Source organism: Malania oleifera, chromosome 3 (assembly GCF_029873635.1).
Source record: "Malania oleifera isolate guangnan ecotype guangnan chromosome 3, ASM2987363v1, whole genome shotgun sequence".
Classification (NCBI taxonomy): domain Eukaryota; kingdom Viridiplantae; phylum Streptophyta; class Magnoliopsida; order Santalales; family Ximeniaceae; genus Malania; species Malania oleifera.
Window position 1 is genome coordinate 85,689,895 of NC_080419.1, and position 25,741 is coordinate 85,715,635.

General features: G+C 35.3%; 1 protein-coding gene across 3 annotated transcripts in view; it reads right to left on the reverse strand.

The window, feature by feature from the left end:
• The window catches only part of LOC131151955 (aberrant root formation protein 4), a 76,364-nt gene that overhangs the window by 11,340 nt on the left and 39,283 nt on the right, over positions 1-25,741 (reverse strand). For all 3 annotated transcript variants that reach the window (XM_058103478.1, XM_058103479.1, XM_058103480.1), the window contains one exon: positions 21,495-21,546. In XM_058103478.1, coding sequence (XP_057959461.1) covers positions 21,495-21,546 — 52 coding nt within the window. The remainder of the gene's footprint in view (positions 1-21,494; positions 21,547-25,741) is intronic.

Here is a 25,741-nt window from a genome sequence, read left to right on the forward strand (position 1 = left end):
ATGGTCCCAAGTCCTTGGTCTGAAACTTACTTTGTAGGAAAAGCTTCATTTCTTTGATGTCTCGATCATCATCTCTAGTGATCACAATGTCGTCCACATACACAATAAGCAAAATTCTGCCAAATGGAGTATGACAACAAAAAACAGAATGATCTATTGCACACCGATAAAGCCAAACTCAAGTACTATAGCACTAAAACGGCCAAACCATGCCCTTGGATATTGTTTTAATCCATGCATTGATTTCTTAAGTCGACTTACTGAGCCCGACTCCCCTTGAGCAACAAAACCAAATGGATGCTCCATATATACCTCTTCAAGAAGATCACCATGTAGGAAAGCATTCTTCACATCTAAATGATGTAAAGGCCAATGACAAGTGGTGGCTAAAGAAATGAACATACGTATTGAGGCAAGTTTAGCAACTGGAGAGAATGTGTCAAAATAATCCAAACCATACACCTGAGTATACCCCATAGCAACGAGGCGGGCCTTCAAACGAGCCACAGAACTATCAAGATTGACTTTCACAGTGTACACCTAGTGACAACCACAACAACCAACCACATATATATATCAAGAGGAAGAGGTACCAAATCCCAAGTATCATTATCATGTAGAGCACAAATCTTTTCAACAATTGTTGTCCTCCACCCAGAATGGGATAGGGCTTTAGAAATAGATTTTGGAATAGCAACGGAAGACACAAGTACAAAATAGTAATAAGAGGGTGAAAAAAAATCATAACAAAATTAGAGATCAAATTTTGAGTACAAGGGCGTTTATCTTTTCGAACAGCTATAGGAGGATCAAAATCATGGGAAATAAGATCATCCGACGAATAAACTAAAGGCACAATAGTAGAAGTTGAGGAAGGCACTTCCCCCTTGAGTTGTTTTGTGTATACCTGCAAATTAGGATGATCCATGCAACAAGGACTCAAAGTGGAAGAAGATGTAGAAGAATTGGGCATAAATACTAGGTTTGGATCAGGAAGGCAAGGTAGATGAAGAGACTAATTAAGGTCAACAGAACTCAAGGAATCAGAGTAGTATGGTGTAGATTCAAAGAAGGTGACATCAGCAAAGACAAAAAAGAAATAATGTAAAGTAGGACTATAACATAGATATCCTTTTCAAGTATAGGAATATCCCAAAAACATATATTTGATAATACAAGGATCCAACTTATCAATTCCTAGAGTTAACCGATGGACAAAGGACACACAACTGAATATACAAGGAGGAAGGGAGAACAAAGGAGCCTTAGGGACGACAACTGAATATGGGACTTTGCCACCAAGGGTAGAGGATGTCATTTTATTGATGAGGGAGCAAGCTGTGAGCACAGCATCACTCCAAAAAACTTTGGGGACATTCATTTGATACAATAGGGTACGAGTGACTTCAAGAATATCTCTATTTTTCTATTTTGCAACCCCATTTTGTTGTAGTGTGTGGACACAAGAGGATTGATGCACCATACCAGAGCTAGTCATATAAGTACTAAATTGGGTACTGAAGTACTCCTTAGCATTATCACCACGAAGTACTCTGACTGCATATCAAATTGAATCCTTATTTGGGAACAGAAGACACAAAAGATATTAAACACTCGTAACGATCTTTCATTAAATATAACCAAATCATCCTAAAGTAGTCATCGACAAATGTAACAAAGTACCAAAACCCCAACTTTGATGTGACAGGACTAAGACCCCAAATATCGAAATGAACTAGCATGAAAGGACTAACCACTCATTTGTCAACCCGAAAAGCGAAGAGAACACGATGATGCTTGCCCAATTGACAAGACTCACACTCAAGATTAGACACAAAACTCAATTTAGGAACTAGCTATTTCAACTTGTCCAAGGGCGGATGACCAAGGCAACAATGGATTTGAAGTGGTGTAGTTGTGACTGTGCAAGCAATGGGTGGAGAAGGCGACTCAAAGTAGCAATGTGCACAAGCCTCAAGTCCTGTGCCAATTGTCTTTATCGTCTTCAAATCTTGAGTAACAACAAAATCAAGAAAGACTGTTACAGGATAATTTCGTAACTTTGTAAGCTTACTAACGAACATGAGATTGAAAGGAGATTTAGGAATATACAAAGTAGGAGAAAAGGAGATGGAAGGAGTAGGATTTATTGTTACTATCTGCTTAACAGAAATAGTGGACCCATCAGCAAGGATAACTTGAGGTAGATTTTTAGGATACTAGAGATCAAAAAAGAAGTTAGTTGCACCTGTTATATGATTAGTGGCAACAGGATCGATAACCCAAGGACTAGTAGGAAGGATACCAGATGACATACGGACTGCAAGATTACCTTTCTGGGCAAAAGACGCAATGTGGGAAGATGCTTGTTGAGACGACTAATACTATAGAAACCTTGAATACACCTCCTCTGATATAGTCACAGTATGCAGCTTACTCAAACAAGTGATTAACAAAGGAACCATAATTTTGGGATTTGCAAACTCCATCCCAACATTCATAAACTCAGACCAATAACCATAAGATTAAATGTTGGAACAATCGGAACAACCACAAACAAGGTGACCAACCATGAACAATTCTCAAATAAATCAGTACAATATTGCCACAGCACCAAGAAACTCAAACATAGCTAAAAGCTTAAGCCAGTAAGTTGTGGGCCAACAATGTGTATCAAGCTTTAACACTCCCCCACATGTGCAGCCTAACAGAACGTGGAAAGATATGCACACGATGGATAATACCCATTATAGGGAATATAATACATTTTTTTAAACACCACATAATAAACGTGAGCAACGAAACTAAAACCCAGGACCTCCTAGTAAGCAGCTCTGATACCATACTGAATAATTGGGTAAACTGGAAGACCAAAACTCAATGATAGGTCTCTCCCTCTGTTTATAATATACGTCAAGTGCAATAAGAATGACCATAACACCCTTACTAACTTACACTTATTGCAAACCAAACTCTAACAATTAATAATAATTCTAAGTGACCAAATAACCATTAACAACACCCACATCATCTAACCAAGGAGTACTTAGCCAATATTCATGGGCATGATATCGCACCAAATGTTAGCCAAACTTCCCTCATTTGGATTGGGACCAAACATATTTTACAAATATGTAGAGTTATCAACCCAAGATATACCACAAGGCTTTGGCTCGGGTTCTAGATGAAGTTGCATACTAGTGACTTCAATTGTAGAAACCATATTCATAGGGTATCAACCATCAATGATGATATTGCAAACATTTCCTCCACACTTGAGAAAGATGTTGAAAAGCTTGAAGTTGCACCCATGGAATGATAAATGGCATTCCTTTTTCCAATAACTTGTCGTCGTATTGCTGGATTTGTACATATATCCACAGCAACTATATGTTACCAAAAATCTTTTACACAATTTGATCACAATTCTCAATCTATTCACATAAAACCACAAGTTGACTCCCAATTTTCAAGTCCTATATTCAATTCACCTTTAATATTTAAGTATCACAGAAATAAAACAACTTCATGTAGAGAAATCACAGATGCAGAAATAAAACTGGATTCCAAATGCTGGCAGCAACAATTTCTTGCTTTTTGTATCAAATTATCACATTTTCTGCAAAGTATCAAGTCCACATGCAAAATATCACACCATAGATCAAAATATCATGAAAGAAACCCAAAATATCATGGCCGAGGCAATTCCTCGCAATACTGTAAATTGCAGAAGAGTGACAAAGTTCCTCACACGCATTGCTGGCGTTTGGGGCACGTGAAGCTCCAGCAAGGGTCCTCTGGCAATAAAATTTCAAGCAAATCAGGGGGTGAGGATTGCAATGGTGGTGACAGTGTGATGAGAAAAACATTGGAAGTGAGGGATTTCGAAGGGCCGATGGCTGGGCAACCTTCCGCCAGCGTGTGGCACCGCACACGTGTTCTGACAGCGATGAAATTTTGCAGGTAGGCCTTTTGGTGGTGTCTTTTTCTGATGGTGTGGGAGGTGTTACGAAAATCTTCGAGGAAAGGGAGTTCGAAAATTTGGGGACATGATTGGAATTTTGGGAAATGTTTAGAACTGCTCTTCTCTTGTTTTTTTTATTTTTATTTTTTTTACTCTGAAATTTCAGACAGAGAACAAGAAATCAGAATCAAAGAGTGATGAAAGCATAGAAGAGATAAGAGTATAGAAGAAGGGAGAAAAAGAAGAAGGAAGAAGGAAGAAAGACCAGAGAAGCTGAAAAGAACGAAGAGACATAAAACAAGAAGAAGAAGAAGAAGAAAAAGAAGCAGCAGGGCAGAACAGAGATGAGAATCAGATCAGAAGCAGAGAAGGGAGGGAGAGAGAAGTTACAGAACAAAGGAGAGAAGGAACAAGAGAGGAAGAGGGGGGAAGAAAAGTTAAAGGAAAAGATTAGGGAAATGAAATGGAAGAATGGAGATCATGGTTCGGCACTGATACAAAATGATGCAGGGGCAGCATCAAAGATTTGCAGCCATCAGAGATAGAGAGAAAAGGGGCACTTCAAATTCAAATTCATCAACCCAATTGCCTACAACATGGCTTTCACATACTATTCTTGAATGCCTCTTCACATGAAACTACACATATACCCGAAAACTACATTACATTATGTTAGAAGAGACAAGCTATTTTAGTAGTTATGTGGTGTAAGTAGGGGTATTTTTGTCTTTCAAGATTTTTTTATTGTTCATATATAAAAGGGCAGATCTGGAGCTGAATGTATCTCCAGGAAACTGCCACCTCCTTTCTGTTTCATTCTTCCTATTTTTTCTTCTCTTCTCTTCTTCTCATCTCCATCTCTAACTTTCAAAATCTGATTTTCCTGAGTTTTTTCCTTGATACTCTGTTTTTTCTTTTATTTCTTATCTTCCCTAAATCAGCTCTCAAATCTGAATTTCTGGTTGGTTTGAGAGTCGTTTAAGGCCACTTTTCATCTTGGTTCAGCTGTGCAGCATCCCTGGCAGGATGATGTGTGTGTTCATGGTGATTTGATGGTGTAAAGTTACACTCTGTTTCTGGTATCTGCTGCTGCTGTGTGAAACTCTGTTTCTGCTATCTGTTGATTATTGTGCTTCCATTCACTGGTTGGTTGTAGCATGGTGATGCTGTGTGTTTAGGATTGATTGCTGCAATCTTGTATTAGTTTCTGGTGTTTTTATTGGTGTTCAAAGATTTTATCTCCTGCACTTGCTGGCACTCAGTTATGGTTGCTGCCAGCCATCGTACCTGTAGCTCTGCTAATGCTGCCAGGTTGTTTATCAAGTGCCTGTGGCACCTGTTATGGGCTGCCCACTTCCACAAGGTAAAGTAATTTCTCATAGGATGTTGTAACTTACGTTTTGCAGTTAGGACAGCCCTTTGAAGTTCAGAAGTTCTGCTCTGTGCTTGTGTCTGCCACCTGATTTCGCATTGTTGCAGTGTTGTTCATTCCAGCACTGATGCATTGTAGCATATAGGGGGTGGTTTTGATGGCCTCTATAGAGAGAGCTTTGACAGATATTGTTAACATACAGATCACAGCCATAAAATTGGTTAGATCCACCATCTACCTGCTATGGTCCCAGGCAGTACACAAAAGGAAAGTCCAAATATTTGTTGCATTCTCCTCTGTCTCCAGACTCCAAGGATTATGCAGATTGGATTAAAGAGAATAACATAGTACTTCTGCTGTGGAATAGCATGGAGCCACAAATTGCTGTGAATGTGAGGTTTCATAGAACAGCGAAGGTCATATGGGACGAACTCCCTGAAAGCTTCTCACAAGATAAAAATCAAACTCATGTTTTTGACCTATGTGAAAAGTTTTTCAAATATGACCAAGGTGGTAAACCTATTAGTGAGTATTATAGCACTCTTAAGCCTATATGGGATGTTGACTTTTTCAGTCCGATCCCTGTTTTGATGCTGACAAAACACATGTTTCTTATGTGTGTATTTAACACGTGAACAGATCCATTAATTTAACACACACATAAGGAAACGATGATGGAAGCTTGTAGGACTTAAAGACTATACGATCAAACGCATTCCATGAAGTCAAAAGAGCAAAAAAGATGAAGACGACGTTTATTTATGTAATTGCATTTAATTTTTTATATCTCTAGTCTGTAATAATACATGCATCTGCATTATGTGTTTGAATGCTCAGAACGACCGTTGATAGAACTTAGGGATCAGCACATCTCACCAAAAACCTTTTTCTAAAAAGACTAAAATCATACAAAGTTTTTTGAATAGCTTTAGGGTTAAAATCGAGGCTAAACGAAGTTCACAAAAACTTCGGTCGACCGATGCCAAATTTTTTCGATCGGCTTTCAAAGACCTTAGACTGGCCATAGGACACTATTATGCATTAAAATGTTCCCTTTTGACTTAAAATTAATCATCTTATGTATAGGGAAAATTTTATAAGTGAAATAGAACCGAAATGCCCAAGGATGGCATGTTCGGTCGACTGAACTCAGTTACACTGAGATCTTCGGTCGTCCAAACTCCCACTAGGTCAAAATGTTGACCTCCCGGTCGACCGACGAGAAAATGAACTCTAGCGCTCTGGTCGACCGAACATCCTCGGGAGAAGCTCCAACCGCCCGGTCGACCGAACCGCACGGGTTTGGAAATCGCCTCAAGTCTGGTTGACCGAACCTATAGTTCAAAAATTCCCTGGTCGACTGAACTTGGCTCCACGGTCGGCCGAACCACAAAAGTGATCGACCGGAGCTTTCGGGTTTGAATTTTTTAAAAGTGTTAAAACGTCATTAAAATTTAATTAATCCTTTCCAAAATACCAAGCGTGTCCCCAACGGTCAAAATTTTCAAAAAATCTATAAATACCCCCTCATAACTCCAGATTAGTAACTTTGATCAACCCAAATCTTCTCTCTAATCCATTGTTAATCAAAGTTCCCCCAAAACGGTTTTTATTGTTTAAATCATTCTTTTGGGGCAAAATATTTTAAACAAATCTCTCCAACTCTCTTTCACTTGTTTTATCTCAAAATCATTTTTAAAGAGAGTATTTTATTTTGGGCATTTTATTTGTATTCACATGCATATACTCTCGCTTGTTATTTATCTTTCGAAAATCAATTTTTGAGAGTATTGCTTGCATTTCTCCCGATTATTTAGTTGATAAATATTTTTGGAGAAATTATTTACAGCACAAATATTTTATTGAGTTTAAATTCCTAAATTCTCCAAATGTTCTTTATTTGCAAAAATATTTATAGGAGAACATAATACTCATATTTTCATACATATATTTGTGCATTGATTAGTTAGAAAATGCACCCTTTACTCTACTGAGCTCAAATCATATCATAAGAAAGTGCATACATTTTAGAGCTTTATTGTGTACATTTCTACTTGCATTTCAAAAGCATTATTATATGTACAAAAATGTTTTATTGTGAGGTTGGGTTCATCCCGTTAATTGAACTGGGGAGTCTCAACCCCGTAAATGAGACCGGTTCGGTTCAGCTCGAAATTGAACTGGGGAGTTTCAGCCTCGTAAGTGAGACTGGTTTAGTTCAACCCAAAAATTGAACTGGGATTTTCCTCATCTCGTAAGAAGAGGATGTAAAAGGCTTCTGCTCTACCCGGTTAAGTAAACAGATAGAGTAGAATCCTTGGGAGACATGCCCAAGGCAAGGCGTAGGCTAGTTTGGCCGAACCTCGATAACAAATCTGCTGTCACTCTCTATCTTATTTAAATTCCTGCACTTTAATTTTAGTATGTGTACGAATGTTTATTTAATGTCAAAATTATTTGCATGCACACATTTGATTTAAATAAGATACTGCACAGGTGTATGTTTGCTTTCATTGTTAAACTCATTTTACATACACGTATGTATGTTGAATGGGATATGAACTGTGGTGAATCGACGAAATGTTTTAATTTAGCCGAAAAGTTTTAAACATCGAATTCACCCCCCTCTTGGGATCACACCAATTCCAACATGGGATGAACTCAAGTACTCAACATTTATCAACCTATTAGTTTTGACACTAAGACGATTAAGAGGCAACGTGTAGAGTTCTTGGCTGCCCAGTTTTTAGCTGGGTTGAGTCCAGAGCATCAACTCCACGATCAGATTCTTTCAAGTGAACCCATCCCATCTATGAATGAAGCATATGCTAGAATCCAAAGGATTGCCAAAGATGGCTCTCAATCTTCTTCTCAAGCTTCTTCACGTGATGGTTCAGCCACAATTAGCAGTACGTTTAACCTTAGTCAGGGAAGTGTTACAAGGACAAGGACAAGGTTTGGCGACAATTGTGGCAAAAGTAGTGTATCAGGGCAAGGAGTTCGTTGTGGCAATTCTCACATTTGCACACATTGTGGCAAAGACAATCAAACTATTGATTGATGTTAGGATCTCCATTGGATACCTACTTAGGCCAATAAATCTCTTTGTCGAGGGTGATTCTGTAGTTGACACTCCTAGTACACCTAACCATTACACTAGGGAATTGAGTACATCATCTACCATGTGTCCCGAGAGGAGTATAACAATCTTCTCCGCATGATTCAACAACTTCAAACCCAGTCTTCTACATCTAGTGCTACTATGGCCCATTCAGGTACAATTGAGCTTCTTGCCTCTTCATCCTCCTGACCATGGGTTATCGACTCCGGTGCCTCCTCCCTTCAGTCCATAAAACCTACTACTTTACACTTCAAGTTTACTCTTGTTGATGGTTCAATTACACCAATCTTTGATAGTGGCAATATTCTTTTGTTTCCTTATATTCCTCTATCTTTTGCATTATATGTGCCTAGATTTTCTTTGGGCTTGTTATTAGTTAGTTGACTAAATCATATAATTGTTTTGTGACATTTCCTTCTTATTGTGTTATTCAGGATCTCCAAACAAAAAAGAGGATTGGTGGAGGGCTTGAGAAGGATGCTTTGTACTATTTTGATGGTGGTGGCAGCAAAGCCAGCTCTTATCATATAGCTTCTTCAATTTCTACCCATGGCATTTCTTAAGATCAATAGCATGCTCGTTTGCGTTGCAACAAGTTTTCCCTATGTTCAAGTCCATTTCCCGTTTTGAGTATTCTGCATGTCAATGAGGGAAACATACTAGGACATCTTTTCCCTCTAGAGTTGAGTGTTGTTGTAAATCATTGTTTTTCTCTTATTCATTTAGATATTTGGGGTCCATGTAGAGTCAAGAATTTCACTAGTCATCGATATTTTATGACCTTTGTGGATGATTTTTGTGTATGACCTAGATCTATATATTAAAAGATAGATCTGAATTTATTAATGTATTTACTCAATTCTATGAAGAAATAAAAACCCCATCTTAGAATTTATTCAAATTTTTTTATCTAATAATGCACTTAAATTTGTTCAAAATGAGATTCAGACGTCTTTCTCGGCCAAAGAAATTATCCATCAAACATCTTGTGTACATACCCGTCAACAACATAGAATAGCTAAACAGAAAAATAGAGATTTACTTGACATAGCACGGTGTTTGCTCTTCCATGTGCATGTTCCTAAGACCCTTTGGACCGATGCTCTTCCTACAGCTTGTTTTCTGCTTAACAGGATGTCTTCTAACATTTTAGGGGGGCAAATTCCCTTATCTATCATGTATCCATAAACATCCATGTTCTCTATTGTACCTTGTGTCTTTGGGTGCACATGTTTTGTTCATTAAATTTGTCTTTATTGGCTACTCAAGGACTCATAAAGGATATATATTTTATGATCCCTGCACTTGCAATAAATATGTTAATGCATTGTTAATTTTTTTAGGGGACACCTTATCTCTCTAGTGTTGGGTCCTCATTGGATGAATACGTTTTGAGTCCATCAATGATTTCTGGCTCCCCCCGTACATTGATCCTCCAATCCTTACCCTTATCCCTCTAGAAAAAAAATCTTGAACCTCCTTCAATCCATCAATCCTTGATACAAAGAGACAATTGAGGGTTTATGAATGAAGAAAAACAAGCACAAACATCACTAACACTATGCAACCGCCTCAATGTGATTTGGATTTGCCAATTGCAGAACGAAAAGGCACTCGAATATGTGCACAATAGTCATCAATTGCTTATCCTATTGCTCATTTTGTTTCAATTCAATACCTTCTTAGTCCCATGCATTCTTTTGCCTTGTTAATGACCTCTGTCTTTATCCCTTCTTCACATGCAGAAGCACTTTCTAACCCTAGGTGGAAGCATGCAATGGATGTAGAAATGGATGCCTTGACCATTCAAAGGACATAGGAGTTGGTGGATCTTCCTCCTGGTACGGTGCTAGTTAGGTGTTGTTGGGTCTACACCATCAAATATCTTCCCAACAACTCTATTGGATAACTTAAGGCTCGAGGCTCGATTGGTTGCCAAAGGGTACAATTAAACTTATGGTATTAATTATTTTGAGACCACCTCTCTTGTTTCTAGACTCAATTTTGCTCGTATATTGATCTCATTGTTTGGCCCTTATACCAATTGGATGTCAAGAATGCCTTCTTGTCAACATCGTTGGTATGTTGCTCAGGGGGAGGATGGTAAGGCAAGTACGTTTCATATGGCCATTTATGGTCTTGAGCAATCACATTGAGCTTGCTTTGACAAATTTAGTGAAATGGTCTCTACATGTAGTTTCATTCGGTGCTACTCTAATCATTCAGTCTTTGTTCACCAAATTCGAGATAGGTATGGTGCTCTAGTATTTTATGTTGATGACATCATCAACATTGGTAGTGACCAAAGTGGGATTGCATATGTCAAGCAGTGGTTTCAAGAAAATTTAAAATCAAAGACTTGGGTACTCTATGTTAATTTTTTTTGGTATTGAGATTATACAGTGTAACAAAGGGTTGAATCTATCTCAACAAAAATACACGTTGAACTTGCTAAGTGAGACTAGTATGTTTGGGAGCTAAACCGATTGATACTCCCACAGATTCCAATGTGAAGTTGTCTAGAGATGTTGGACCGGACTTTGAAGATAAACGTCAATATAGGTAGTTAATTGGCAAGTTGATCTATCTAACTGTCACTAGACCAAACATATTCTTTGTTGATGGGGTGGCGAGTCAGTTTATTGAAAATCCCAAACAACCACATTGGAATGTTGTTTGTAGGATTCTCTAAGGTATCTCAAAGGCTCCCCTAGTAAAGGTTTGATATATAAATGTAACAAGAATTGAGATCATGGAATACTCTAATGCAAATTGTATCTCATTACCAGTTGTAGCAAGAAACAAACTACTACAGCTTGATCTAGAGCTGAAGCAACATATCAAGCTATGGCTCATTAGTGAGTGAGCTTATGTGGTTGAAGACTCTTATGTCAGAGATGGGATTCTTGGTGGATATGTTTCGTGATAATCAAGCTGCCATTCATGGTCTTAAATTTCCACAAAATTGTCGAAATTTCCGGTGAAATTCCTGATTTTCATCACCCTCGAAATCGAAATGGTAGTCGATTTCTATCTTGCATAATTTTTGTCGAAATCTCAACGAATCAATGAAATTTCGTCAAAATTCAAATAAGAAATTTAGAAGTGAAGTGATTTTTTATCTTAATTTATTTTATTTATTTTATCAAAACAAAAGATTATTACAAGTGTTTTTGAAATTATATGAAAAAATAAACTTACAGTAACATTTTATTTAACCATTCATGTCTAAATTATCATTATTTGTATAATAAATAATATTTAAATGATTTATGAATTTCATTTATATTAATTGAATATGTTTAATGTACATTATCTTACATATGTTTGATACACACACTATTTTACAACTTTTCCACCTTATACAAAACATAGATGTATTTAATTTGTAATATATTAGTCCTAAAACTTATACTATTATGTTTGTTAACCATTTCTAAAGTTTTGCAAAGAATTCCATGCTTTACTAATAATTTCCGTTATTTTTTCAAATCAAAATTGAAATTGACATCGAAATCGAAATTTTCGTACTTTTGGAGCTTCGAAATTTGAGTCGAAATCGAAATTTAAGACCTTGCGGTGCCATTTATATTGCTAGCAACCCAGTGTTCCATGAGAGGACAGCGCACATTGAAGTTGGTTGTCATTTTATGAGGGACGCTGTGTTGAAGAAGGTTGCAAGGACTTCACTTGTGAAATCTATGGATCAGTTGGGTGATGTTTTCCCAAAGGTTCTATTTAAACCTGCCTTGTCTAATGGTTGTAACAAGCTGGGGTCTGGCGGTATTTATACACCTCCAGCTTGAGGGGGAGTGTTAGAAGAAATAGGCTATTTTAGTAACCATGAGATGCAAGTAGGGGTATTTTTTTCTTTCAAGCTTTTTTTTATTATTATTAATATATAAAAGGGCAGACCTGAAGCTGAATGTAACTCCAGGAAACAGCCGCCTCCTCTTTTCTCTTTCTTTCTTCATTTCATTTCTTCTCCTCTTTTCTTCTTCTAATCCCCATCTCTAACTTTACAACACAATGCAGACATACCCCTAAAATACAAAAATATTACAAACAAGCCATCAAATACACAATCTTGTACCAGCTAAACTAAACACACAATTAAATACTAACTAAACCCAACAATCCCTTACCCAATTCTTCTTATTATTCTCCAACAAGATCTTCCCAAGGTCTTTCCTCTCTTACATCAGGCTGCTTCTTGGCGTAGCTTTGATAGCATGATCATAGTTAACCACTTGCAGATTACCTTGTTAAATATTATAGAACTCATCATAAAGTTTATGGTTTTCTTCATCTTGAAGCATATTTTCTTGATAGCACATCTTCAACTTCTCTTGATGCCCTTTATTGAAATTTTCTTTGCTAATCAAAACAATAAATATATATCTTCAACTTCTACCCACATGCCTTACTAGGCATGTGCCCCATGATGTGAACATAATGACACAAATAGTGTACTGCAGACAACAAAACAAATCAAACTTAGGAGAATTCTTCATGGTGAAAAAATAATTGTCTAGGAGTTGAATTTAATTTTAGGCTTCAACACTATTCACAGCACTGGAGCGGCACTGTCCACAGCATTGTTAGGCTAAAATTGGATTACTTTTGTTCAACTATGGGGTGGGTTCCATTTTAGGGATATTTTGGACATTTATTTTCAGTTAATTTTAGTGTTTCTTTTCTTTAGCTAGTCAGTTTTCTATGGTCAAGTTTAGTTTTGATGATCAAGATTAATTATTCTTAGGATTAAGCTAGCAAGATGCACAGATAAACTTAGTACAGATCTTTAATGAAGAATTATCTATGTTTGCAGCAAACTCATCTCCCAAACCCTAGAAAATGAAAGGCTTTCTTCTTTACCTTGAAGAGATTCCTAGAACTGACTAAGAGGCCAATAGTTTTATGCATTTTTTGTTATTTTCATTAATTGCCTCCATACATAAATTTGAATCTCAAAATTTTAAGCCCTAATTTCACTAATATTCCTCAATTTCCTTCAAAAACCCTAGCCGTAAATCAGTTTCCTAAATTCCTGTAACCATCTTCCATTACCTGATTTTTGAAAAGTGGATGAAATCAATAATACATGCCCACAAACACACACACACACACACAGATTTATTGAGAGAGAGGTGCACGAGTTTGAGGACATGATTTCCTGAAACTAGTGTAGAGAACAAAGCCAATTACAAAAGAGCCATTCCCTAATATCTTTTCTATACACCCCAAATCCACAAGCCAAAGCCCAAAGAGGAAGCCAGTAAAGCTAGTCTCCAATAATGAATAAGACTGCATGAATTGAGCTTTAAAATCCTAGCAATCCTGTCCATCCATAAAATCCAAAGAATGGCATGCCAAGCACAATTCCACAACATTTCCACTTCCTCCAAAACCCCAGAACTTCAACATAAAATCATCCACTGCCTGAGGAAGCACCCACATCTCACAGACAAAGGAGAAAAGCCCATTCCAAAGCTGCCTAGCCACTGGACAATAAAGAAATGTATGTTCATTTGCCTTGTTAGAAGCTAAGCACATCACAAAAATTTTTGCTCTATTAGGTCTACTCATGTGCAGCAAGTTATTAGTATTAGTATTAATTCGGGTCAGAACCAAAATCTAGGTAAATTCTTTGATCTTGGAGGAAACTTTATCCTTCTAAATTATGTTCTCCAAAGGGAAAGGAGAAGGGGTCAGGTATTCCAATAAATGCATTAGGAAATATTTAATATTGTAAGTACCAGAATTATCCCCAAGCTAAGTACGAATATCGCTCATTGAAGGAGGCACAAAGGGATCCAAAATGGTCATTAAATGGACAAGTGATTCAATGTCTCGTTCACCAAGAATCCTAAAGAAATGGAAATCCAATGAAAGAGAGCACCCTTCAGAAATAAAAGAAAAAAAAAAGGGAACCTGAGCATCGTGCAAGCAAGAAGAATCAAAAAAGATGGGAAGCAAAGACTAACAAAGAATACTTTCCATCCCAATGATCCTCCCAAAATGAATAGGATTGCCAATACAAATTTTATAACGAGTAAGAAGGAAAAACAAGTGAGGGGATTTTGACAGACAAACTTCCAAGGACTTGCATGAGTAACATAAACATTTCATCTGACATCCCACTCCTTACAATGAACACCAAATTTACTCAAAATATATTTTTATGGAAAATAATCAAGTTAAATGCACTCATGGTCATCAAACTATTGACTAAAATGATTGAAATTACTAAACTTTTTTTTTTGGATTGAGGTCACTCAACTATGAAATTGTTGCAATCTCCCTCTTTCAGTCCAGAATTAACGGATTTTCATTAAAAATTGCTTACTTGTAAGGTTTGCAACCCACTAATGTCATTTTTTTCCTTTTAAGAATTTTTATAACAATAATAATAAATTTTAAGGAGGTAATCGTAAAACCTTTTCTCCACAATTAGACATGCTAAATCGATAGGTACGGGTCAAGATGGGTTGGGCTAAAATTGGTTGGGTCATTAGTGACCCATTGCCCATTTAGGACCAATTTATATAAATATATTGATCCATTAACAACCTAACCCATTTTACACATGGGTCAACCCAGTTATCCATTTACTTTAAAACATGTGAAACCAATTGCTGGATACTAGGTCAAAGTTATAATTTTAAACATTACCTTCGCACATCTTCCCGCCATCCTTAAATGTTATTTTGTTACCCGATTGAAAAACATCTAAATTATAGTAGTGGTTTACAAAACTATGTAATTACTAGTTTAACTATAAATGATAAGTATAGTAAATATTTACAACTAATGTACCTATATAATTACGCATATATATAAATTGAACCAATTACATAATTCCGTGCATATATATATTAATTGCCCTAAATAACCAACAAACCAATTATGTACACATATAATTACGTAATTATTTACATATTTGAATCAAACTATCAATAATTATAAAATTATAAGTGTACATAAATCTCCGACTATAGGATTCATTACACACTTATGAATTTTAATTTCAAATGATATGTTTAACCAATACTATAATTACATATCTATATAATTATGGATATAACTAAACAAAACCAATTACGTAATTACGTACATGCATGCATATTAATTGATTTGAAAATCAAACCAAATCAATTACATACATAAACAAGTGCATAATTACGTACATATTCAAAATGAATTATCCATATTATAAAATTATATCCATATATTTCTGAATTATAGTATTAATTATGTAACTGTGTTGTTTAATTTAAAATGAGATGTGTAATAAATACTATAATTACACATCTATATAATTACAAACATATCTAAATAAAACCAATTATGTAATTATGCACATGCATGTATATTAATTATATTGGAAAACTACCACCAAAGCAATAACGTGCATATATAATTGCATACTTAATTACATACATAAACAAAATTGTTCAGTATTACAAAATTATGTACATGTACGTAGTTTAATAGCAAATGATGTGTACCCAATACTATAATTACACACCTATATAATTACGAACATATTTAAATCAAACCAATTATGTAATTACGTACATGCATGCATGTTAGATGGTTTGGATAACTAAACCAAACCAATTATGCACATGTGTAATTGTACAATTACATACATATTCGAATTGAATTCATTACAAAACTAGGTATGTAGATTTCCAAATTATAGTGTTACTTACATAAGTATGTATTTTAATTCCTAATGATAGATAGGTGTAGCCATACTAGCCAATACTATAATTACTTACCCACATAATTAAAGAAATATATAAACCAAACTAGTTATATAATTACGTACATGCATGCTAAATGCATATAAATCAAACCAATTAAGTAAATTTATAATTGCGTAATTATAAATATATTCCTATCGAATTGTCCATAATTACAAAATTATGGACATAAATTTCCAAATAACAGTATTAATTACGTAGTTTAATTTTAGGTGTAGTTAACAATACAACTACAAACCTACATAATTATGGACATATCTAAACCAAACTAATTATATAATTACATACATGCATGCATATATTGGTTTGGAAAACCTAACCAATTCAAATTATGTACATATGCATAATTGTGTAATTACATACTATAATCGAATTGTCCATAATTCTAAAATTACGCATGCATTTCCAGATTATAATATTAATTACATATTTATGTAATTTAATAACAAACAATAGCAATAACCGATACTATAATTGCATACCTACATAATTATGGACATATCTAAATCGAACCAATTATACAATTATGAGCATGCATGCATATTAATTAGTTAGGAAAAATCGAACCAAATCAAATTATGTAAGTATTTACATAATTATACAAATATTCAAACCAAATAGTCCATAATTACGTTCTGCACATAGAAATTCAAATTACAATATTTGTTGCTTACTCATAGTATAGTTTTAAATGTGATACATACATTAAATAGATTACTACGACAACAACAAGCCTTAATCCCACTAGGTGGGGTCGGCTACATGAATCTTTTCCCACCAATTCACCTGATACAGAGCATTTTCCTTCATTAGATTAAGGGCTACTAAATCCTTCCTCACTGCCTCATTCCAAGTTATTTTAGGCCTAGCTCTACCCCTTTTCCTGCCAAAAACAATAACTGACTCACTCCTCCTCATAGGTGCTCTACTAGGCTTGCATTTTTAAAATGCCCAAACCATCTAAGCCACCTCCTACCTTATCTTGTTTTCAACTGGTGTTATATCTAAATTATTGTGTATATGTTCATTTCTTATATAATATTAAACCACTCATCCACCTTAATATACGCATCTTAAAAACTTTCATTTTTTTGCACATGTTCTTTCTTAGTTGCCCAACATTCTGAACCATAAATCATAGCTAACCTTATAGCCGTCTTATGAAACTTTCCTTCTAATTTTAAGAGTATTCTACAATCACACAACACATCTGATGCACTCCTCCATTTTAACCAACCCGTCTTAAGTCTATGTACTACATCTTCTTCAATTTCCCCTTGAGCTAGCATAATAGAACCAAGATATCTAAATTTATCAATGCTATTAATCTCTTGATTATCCAGTTTAATCTTCTCTCTATTGCTACTCCTTACATTACTAAAATTACATTTCATATATCTTTTCTTATTCCTACTTATCCTAAACCCTTTAGACTCTAATGTGGGTTTACAAAGTTCTAGCTTAGATTCCACTCTGCTTCTACTATCATTAATCAACACAATATCATCTGCAAATAGCATACATCAAAGGATTTCATTTTGAATATTCGTAGTTAGTTCATCAATTACTAAAGTAAAAGATAAGGACTCAAAGTAGAACCTTAATGCATAACTATTATGATTGGAAACTCTCCAGAATCTCCTACTACAGTCCTAATGTTAGTCACTACTCTATCATACATATCCTTAATGACCTCCGTATATCTACTGCAAGCTTCCTTCTTTTCTAATACCCGCCAAAGAACTTCCCTAGGTACTCTACCATAAGCTTCTTATAGGTCAATAAACCATAAGCTAGTACTTCTTTTCCCTGAACTTTTCCATTAAACTTCTTAAAAGATAAATAGCTTCTGTTTTTAATCTCCTAGGCATAAAACCAAATAGATTTTCTGAAATTTTCTTTCTAATCTTATTCTATGTTCAATTACTCTTTCCCATTATTTCATTGTATGACCCACAATTTTAATTCCACGACAGTTATTACAGTTTTGAATATCGTCTTTGTTTTTGTACAAAGGTATTAACGTACTTTTCCTCCGTTCTTCTGGCATTTTCTTGGTTTTTATAATAGTGTTGAATAGACCTTTATCCCCTAAACATTTCCAAACTCAATTGGTATTTTATCTGGTCCTATAGATTTCCCACTCTTCATTTTTTTAATGCCATCTTAACTTCAAGGACTCTTATTTTGAGAATAAATCTCCTATTTTTAGTCTTCTCCTCATTTGTCACTTTCAAGTTCAATCTTTCATTTTGGTTTTCATTAAATAACTTATCAAAGTATCTCTGCCACCTCTCTTTTATGTCTTCTCTAATTAAGACATTTATAATTCATGTCCTTTATACATTTTACATCACCTAAATCTTTGCATTTTCTTTCTCTAGCTCTAGCAAGTTTATAAATTTTTTTTTCTCCTTTTGTATCTAGTTCAGTATATAAAGTATCATAAGTTCTATGTTTAGCTTCACTAATAGTCTTTTTTGCATTTTTTCTTGCTTCTTACCCATTCAATTTTTTGTAATTAATAAAGTTGGCAATTTAAACAGGTTGACGAGTTCAACGGTTACACACATCTTACCCATTTAATTTTTGGGTCATAAATATTTTGGGTCTAAATGGGTCCCCCATTTATGACCCATATAATTACATGGGTATACCCTAACCCTTTTATTTGTGATGGGTGTGCGTGGGTTACTAGGTATGGGTTGTAATTGCCATCCCTACGTGCAATGGCTCTCTCTTCCTCTGATGACATTTTTAGGCTCCCTCCAACATCGGATACCACATCAAACAGCGACACCGACAACACCAACACCGTCTCGCCACCACCAAATATTAAAAAACTCCTATGATTAGTATGTTGCTTTGCTTTCGATCGCATTTGTGGTATTGAATAGATGTCGACTCATTTTATTTTCTAGGTTTTGATGGGTTTAGATTTTCATCAACATGCTACCGTACTTCAATGTTCAGTATTCAATGACCATCATCAATGACAACATCATTGGGGAACTTCTTGCAAACATGGCCAACCTCTCGTCCCTAAGGCTTCTCAACTAAAGGAAGGTGACATGAGAGCCTATTGATCTAAAGAAACGACGAGTCTAGGTTCTTCAAACACCCAAAATTTTCCAAAATATTGTCAGTGAGATTAAAACTCACCAAATCGAGTTTCTACAGTAAGTTCAACGAACCTAGCTCAACCAGAATACCACCTTCATATGTGTTGTAGTACCCGAAGTACAATCCCCTTAGTTTTAACTGGCTCGAACTTGATGAAACCCTACCGAAAGGGTTGTCACTGTCAAACTATAGGTACTCAAAGCTCTGCAAATGCTTGATTTTTTTCAGCCTCCTAATCTCCATAGGTAGTGAAAAGTTGTTATTGTCAACGTTGAGAATCTTGAGCTCCGCCAATCTTGCCACGATGCTTCTAGAAAACTGTCGTTGAAGTTGTTGACCTTAGAAACTTCGTGAACAACACGTGAGCAATCAAAGGCGCCGAAGGAATTGATAAGATGGCTAAAAATGAGCATCATGAGAGGTTGCACCACCACCCCCCGCTCACAATGACACAAGGTGTCCCGACTACCATCAAGGCCACATCGAGGTAGTTGGCGAACACTTGTGGAGGATTACACCACAGAGCCCATCTTTTCTAGCGAATGACAACATGTGAAGGTTGAGGGAGATTGTGATGGAGATCAGCAAACATGTTTGCGTGTTTCCAAAATAACATGTCTATAGAATTTAGCTTTCAACTTTTACCCTTTGATTTACCCTTTCCCGTTCCCACTCCTATTTTGATTTCAGAAGTCTATATTTTTGCAAAACATAGTGATTCAAAATTGAAACATTTGTTTTCTTCTCTACGTTTTTGTCTATACCCTTTCTCTATAATGTACAAAAGTTTTTTGAGATTTGGCAGCAGCGAGGCAATAGTGGCTTCACTAGTGTCGTCGTTTGATGCGTTCTCTGGCATCGAAGGGAGTCCAAAGACATTAGAGGAGAACGAAAGAGCCATTGCAGAGAAAGGTTTCACTATTACCTCCTTCTTATTATTATTTAAAAAGGGTGTCCCCAAGTCACAAGGCTCCTTGCTTTGTGAGGGTAGGAGGAGGAACATCCCAGTGTACGCAGCCTTACCCCTGCTTTTGTGCAGAGAGGTCGTTTCCTTGGACTCAATTATTATGAATAAAATTTTTAGAAGAAAAAAAATTATGTCGATGAGTCATAGACCTTCTACGTAAGCAAGTTTAACGAGCACCCGTTAATTCTAGACGAAAAAAGGGAGATTGCAATAATTTCAGACTTGAGTGACCTCAGTTCACAAAAAATAAAATAAAATTGTGACTTCAATAGTTTTAGTTAATAGTCCAGTGACGACAGGTGCATCTAGCCTGTAAATTATCTAAGGGCAAACAAAATGATTTCCCATGGAATAGGGTACACATTTCTCCTCTACAGCCAACACTACTAAAAGCATCTTATCAATGTCCTGTTCCAAACATCAACACTCCTTCCACATTTATTTATCATAAATGTGTTCACAAGTTTAAAATATTTTTTTATGTCATACACTTCTTAAACACTCCTATACCTTTTTAACCAGCTCTAGACATTTGAGAGCAAGGGTAGTATAATATTTTTTTTTTTTTTTCTTGTTTTGTACTAAAAATCATAATTATGAATGCATGATCATAACTTTGATTTCTCTAATGAACTTGTTAACACTGATAATGGAATATGCACACATATTATATTGCATTTTTTGATACATAGTTTTATAGAGAAGTTCAGAACTTACTGTCTATTAGAATATACATTTAGATATAATATTATACACTTATTAGCTAGTGTTTCCCTGCCAGTTCATGTCCTATACTGGATCATGTCCGACTCATGTCCTGTATCTGTGTCCATGATTCATATCAATTCTCACACTTGTATCAATAAATTAATTAAAAACCAATTGTGGCATTTTGCACCTATTTTGTTTACTCTTTGAAAGAAAAAAAAAATAGGACTTGAATTTCCAGCATCAAGCCAACAAATTAATTTGAAAACCAAGTATAATTTCACCACTTCACTAATGCAGCATCCTCAATGCAGGGATTCATATGACTAAATATGAAGGCCACGCTATCAGCATGCAGAAACAACACAGGACAATTGAAAGGACACTAAAATACACTAGGATACACCAAGTGACATGACTAGTCAATATGTTCTGAATTTTCATAAATTGATAAGAAACAGCTTTACCTGATGACTCTGTTATCAATACAAATCTGTATAGATTGAGGGCAGATAGAACCTACAAGATATAATGCAAAACATGTCAACCAAATATACAAGTTAATCAAAGATTAAGAAGCATGTAACAGTTATTGACCCAAAATGTCATCATGAAAAACAAATCAAACTGTAATTAGCTTGTCATTCATGTGTAAGCACCTATTACCTTGTGTTTTCCATAATGCCTAATTTAAAATAAGATTGCAGACTTCCATCTTTTGAACTCCTAGACACAGATTTTCATCTTTTGAACTCCTAGAGCTAACAATGAGGAACTCCAATTACCATAATGCATGTGTCTTCTCTAATACTATAAAGGGGATTCACCCCTTGGTGTCATCTTTCCTAATTCCGAATATTAACCTAAGTAAATATTTCTCCTATTTGTTCAAAAAAAGTTAGTTATTAAGGATATTTAAAACCAATTAGCCAACACAGATCTATCAATTCCATTAAAATTGTGAGGGTAATTTCCCAAAAATACCCATAATTTAATATTTCCCATAAATATACTCCAAATTTACATTGAAATGAAATAAGGATATAATAGTAAATTTGACAAGAAAAACTGTTACCATTCTCAAACAAAATCTGCTCTGCTAATCAATCACTCGTCAGAAAACATCTTCATCTTCCTCTTCCCCATCTCTGGTGGATACCATACCAATGGAACCGCCTTCCCCTCCTCTGCTCTAATCCGAACCCACTGTCACTGACTCTCCACCCACAGACCAAGACCAACCCAAGCTTTCGCTGTCTCTGACCAAGAACACCCCGGTGTCTCAGCAGAGGCTGGAAATTGGATGCTGCCTGATCGCAGCAGTGACAATTGCGGGCAAACAGCCCTGCTTGTGTCCATTACAGAGACTTGCTACTGAACAACTTAGCAACCATAGTGTTCTCTTGAAGATGGAATTGCCACATGAACCTGCCGCTGATGGGCTCCATGTGATATCATTTGTCACCTTAGTCTTCCTGTTCACAGTTTCTCTTGCTGTTGTTCTGAAGAACTCTACAGTCTTCAACCTCCACCCTCACCTCCTCCTTCAGCCCAGGAGTCTCCTTTCAGTCAACATTGGCATGTGTGAACTGTCCATCTCACTGGAGAAACCCAGCCTCATCCGATTGGAGAGTGATCGGGAATCGCAAGTGAAGAGCCACCCCTTGCAGGGATCCCACATGTCAAGAGAGAACAGGTCAAAAATTTTGGATAGGCGGAAATGCACCATTCACATCCTCCCCACCCGCCCAACCTCTCTCCCTACCTTTCCCCTATTAATTCCTGTTTCCACTATGAAATTAGTAACTTTATTTATTATATTTATTTTATTTAATCATTATGTTCAAATTGAATATTTTATTGTATTCTCTTCATGTTTAATTGATTAATTGTTGCATTAAAATTAATGTGTTCCTGCTGCATTATATTTTTTAAAAAAATTTGCAATTTTTGTTAATTTTCAAACTATGATTAATCCGTTAAAATGTTGTTTGTGTTTAGACTAGTCAAATGTATATGAATTTACACATGCCCATTCTAAAGGCCTAATATTTTTTGATAACTAAATTTAAAAAAAAAAAAAGTATTTCTATGAATTTTTTAGTACAAAAACCCTCTCAAGTAGTCCTTACTCATACAGAGTTGGTGAGATAGCAAAATATTAGAGATTGATCACTTATCCATCTCGCTTGTGGATGAGCACATAAAAAATGTTTTCAAATGGTAATATTTTTGGAAGAATGATATACTTACTTTTATTACTAGATAATGGGTGCTTCGAATATATATTTTAATTATTAAATTCAATATATTCATATAATCAACAGCCACCCAAAAGCCACAGGCACACACTATGGCTAGTGTTAATAATAAGAATTTCTTTAATGATAAAATTCAGAATGAGCAGGTCTTTATAAGCTCATTATCATGAGCAGTTAACCAAACAAAAATGGTTCAGTACTAAATGCATTATGGTTCAGGAAGCTAATAAGTGAATTGAGGGCAGTGATAGAGTGGAGGATGATTTCCAATACCTCAATTTATCTAGCTGCATCCCAATGGTGACTGAAATATGATTTTGAGAACTTGTAATGATGGGCTTTTAGGTGTTCTATCCAGACAATAGGTTTTAGGTATGATAGCATGTGCCTTTTATTTGGTTAGTTATGCATGGTATATTGGAGTTGCCAGCTAAGAAAAGCCAAAACATTAACGAATTTGTATAGTTAACTCGAGGTATTAAAGCATAGCTGTATACATGCATACCCAGACACATACATGAACTTTACAGCACTAAAGAATGGACCTTCTGAAAACTCTTCTAAAAGATAAATATATAGGGAGCAAGTTATGTCAAGGCAATAATACAAACTAAAGCAGTCATTGAAGCCTTCAAACAATGGATCATTTGTTTTTAATCCCAAAATCATTTTTAGTTAAAACATTAGTTCTTTTTTTAATGAACAAAGAATTGTATTAAAGGAAGAAAGGAGTACAATAAACAAAACATAAAAATAAAAAACCAGGGAGATCAAGATATCTTCCCATTACAAAAGCAAAGCAGCTAAACAAAAAGAAAGCAAATATAAGACAAATAAAATCGAGTAACCAACCAAAACCTCTGCATGTCTTCCAAAGAAACATGACGAAAGAAACTATTTTCTAAGTACCAAAGGGATGCAATGAAGACCATTCTGCTCCAAAGCATGCTACTGGAAATGACAACATATGTAAATAGCATTTCTTCCCAACCAAATGCACCAAATAATGACAAGAATGGTACCACAACAAAAAAGAGGACACAAACGTCAGGGAACAGGGCCTTGTTAGGTCTTTGCTTCTGCAGTAAATCATTAGTATTGATTCTCTCTAGCATAGCAGTCCAAGAAAACGCATTGATATTTGAAGAAAATTTTGGGTCTGTTGGTATCGTTGTTGTTTCTTGTTTCCTATTTTTGTTTCTCCAGAGTGAAGAAACAAATTATAAAAATACGTTTTTTTATGTTCTCAGTTTTTTGTTTCTGTTGCCGATTTTTAGTTGTTTGCAAAAAAATTGAAAACCAAGTTGCTCGAAATTTATATATCCAAAAAATAGTTTTTTTTTTAATTAAATTTTTCATTTTATACACTTTTAAATTAAAATTAAATGATCATATGAATTTAAATATAATTAAAAGAAAAATATACATAAATTTCAAAAAAATAGTAATAAAGACAATTACAAAATACTTTTACTATTTTTCAATTGTCATATCCAATAAAACTTTCATTGTAAAGTAAAATTTGAAAGTAGAACAATTAAGTAAAATAATTATAATAAATTTTATTTTTATTATAGTAATTTTTTAAATGTGTATAATTTGCAATTCTATTATTTTAATCATATTTTCAAAATATTATTTAATTTAAAGATGAAAGTGAGCATTTTTTAATTAAGTTTTTAATTTTTTTTAGTTCTATAAATGTTAACCAATCAAGTTGCTGGTTTCTAGTTTTTAGTTTTTGTTTCTGGTTTTTTGTTTCGTTTCTCTAATTTTTTATAGTGATACCAAAGGACTCCTTAACTTTCCATATTAGAGAGCCCAGCTGGGCTTGCTCAAGTGGTAAGGGCGGACTTGTGACTTTGGTGACCTCAAGGTCACGGGTTCGATTCCCCACTTGTGGTTTGTACGATGAATTACAAGGGATGCGTCAATGGGCGGGCGGCAACATTTCCACCCCCGTGGGTTCGGTGCCACACCGGGGAGGGTCCAAAGGGCTCGTCAATGGCTGGAGTTCTCACGTCATTAAAAATAAATAAATAAATAAAATAAATAAATAAATAAAAACTTTCCATAGTAGAGAATAAAGGGCAAAATGACTAACATTAAGATCATAAATTGAATGAGAAAAGAGATCCCCAAAAGAATAGGACTCAAAACACATTTATCACTACCGAACTGGCCATGAAAAGAATCAAGCACAAAAACCAAAGAAGCATGCTCATTAGTCTCTCTCTTCTTGAGATTCCGCCCAAAATGAAAATCCCAACAATGACCATCCTCTTACAAGATAAGGAAGGCAGCACTAGGAGACTCAAAAAAGGAAGGAAACCAATAGCCAAAGGCACATTATCAATCCAATATATCATCCCAAAAATGGATTCTCTCCCCCTTACCCCCTTTATAATGAACATAGGGAAACAATGACCAATAGATTTGAGAGACAAATCCCC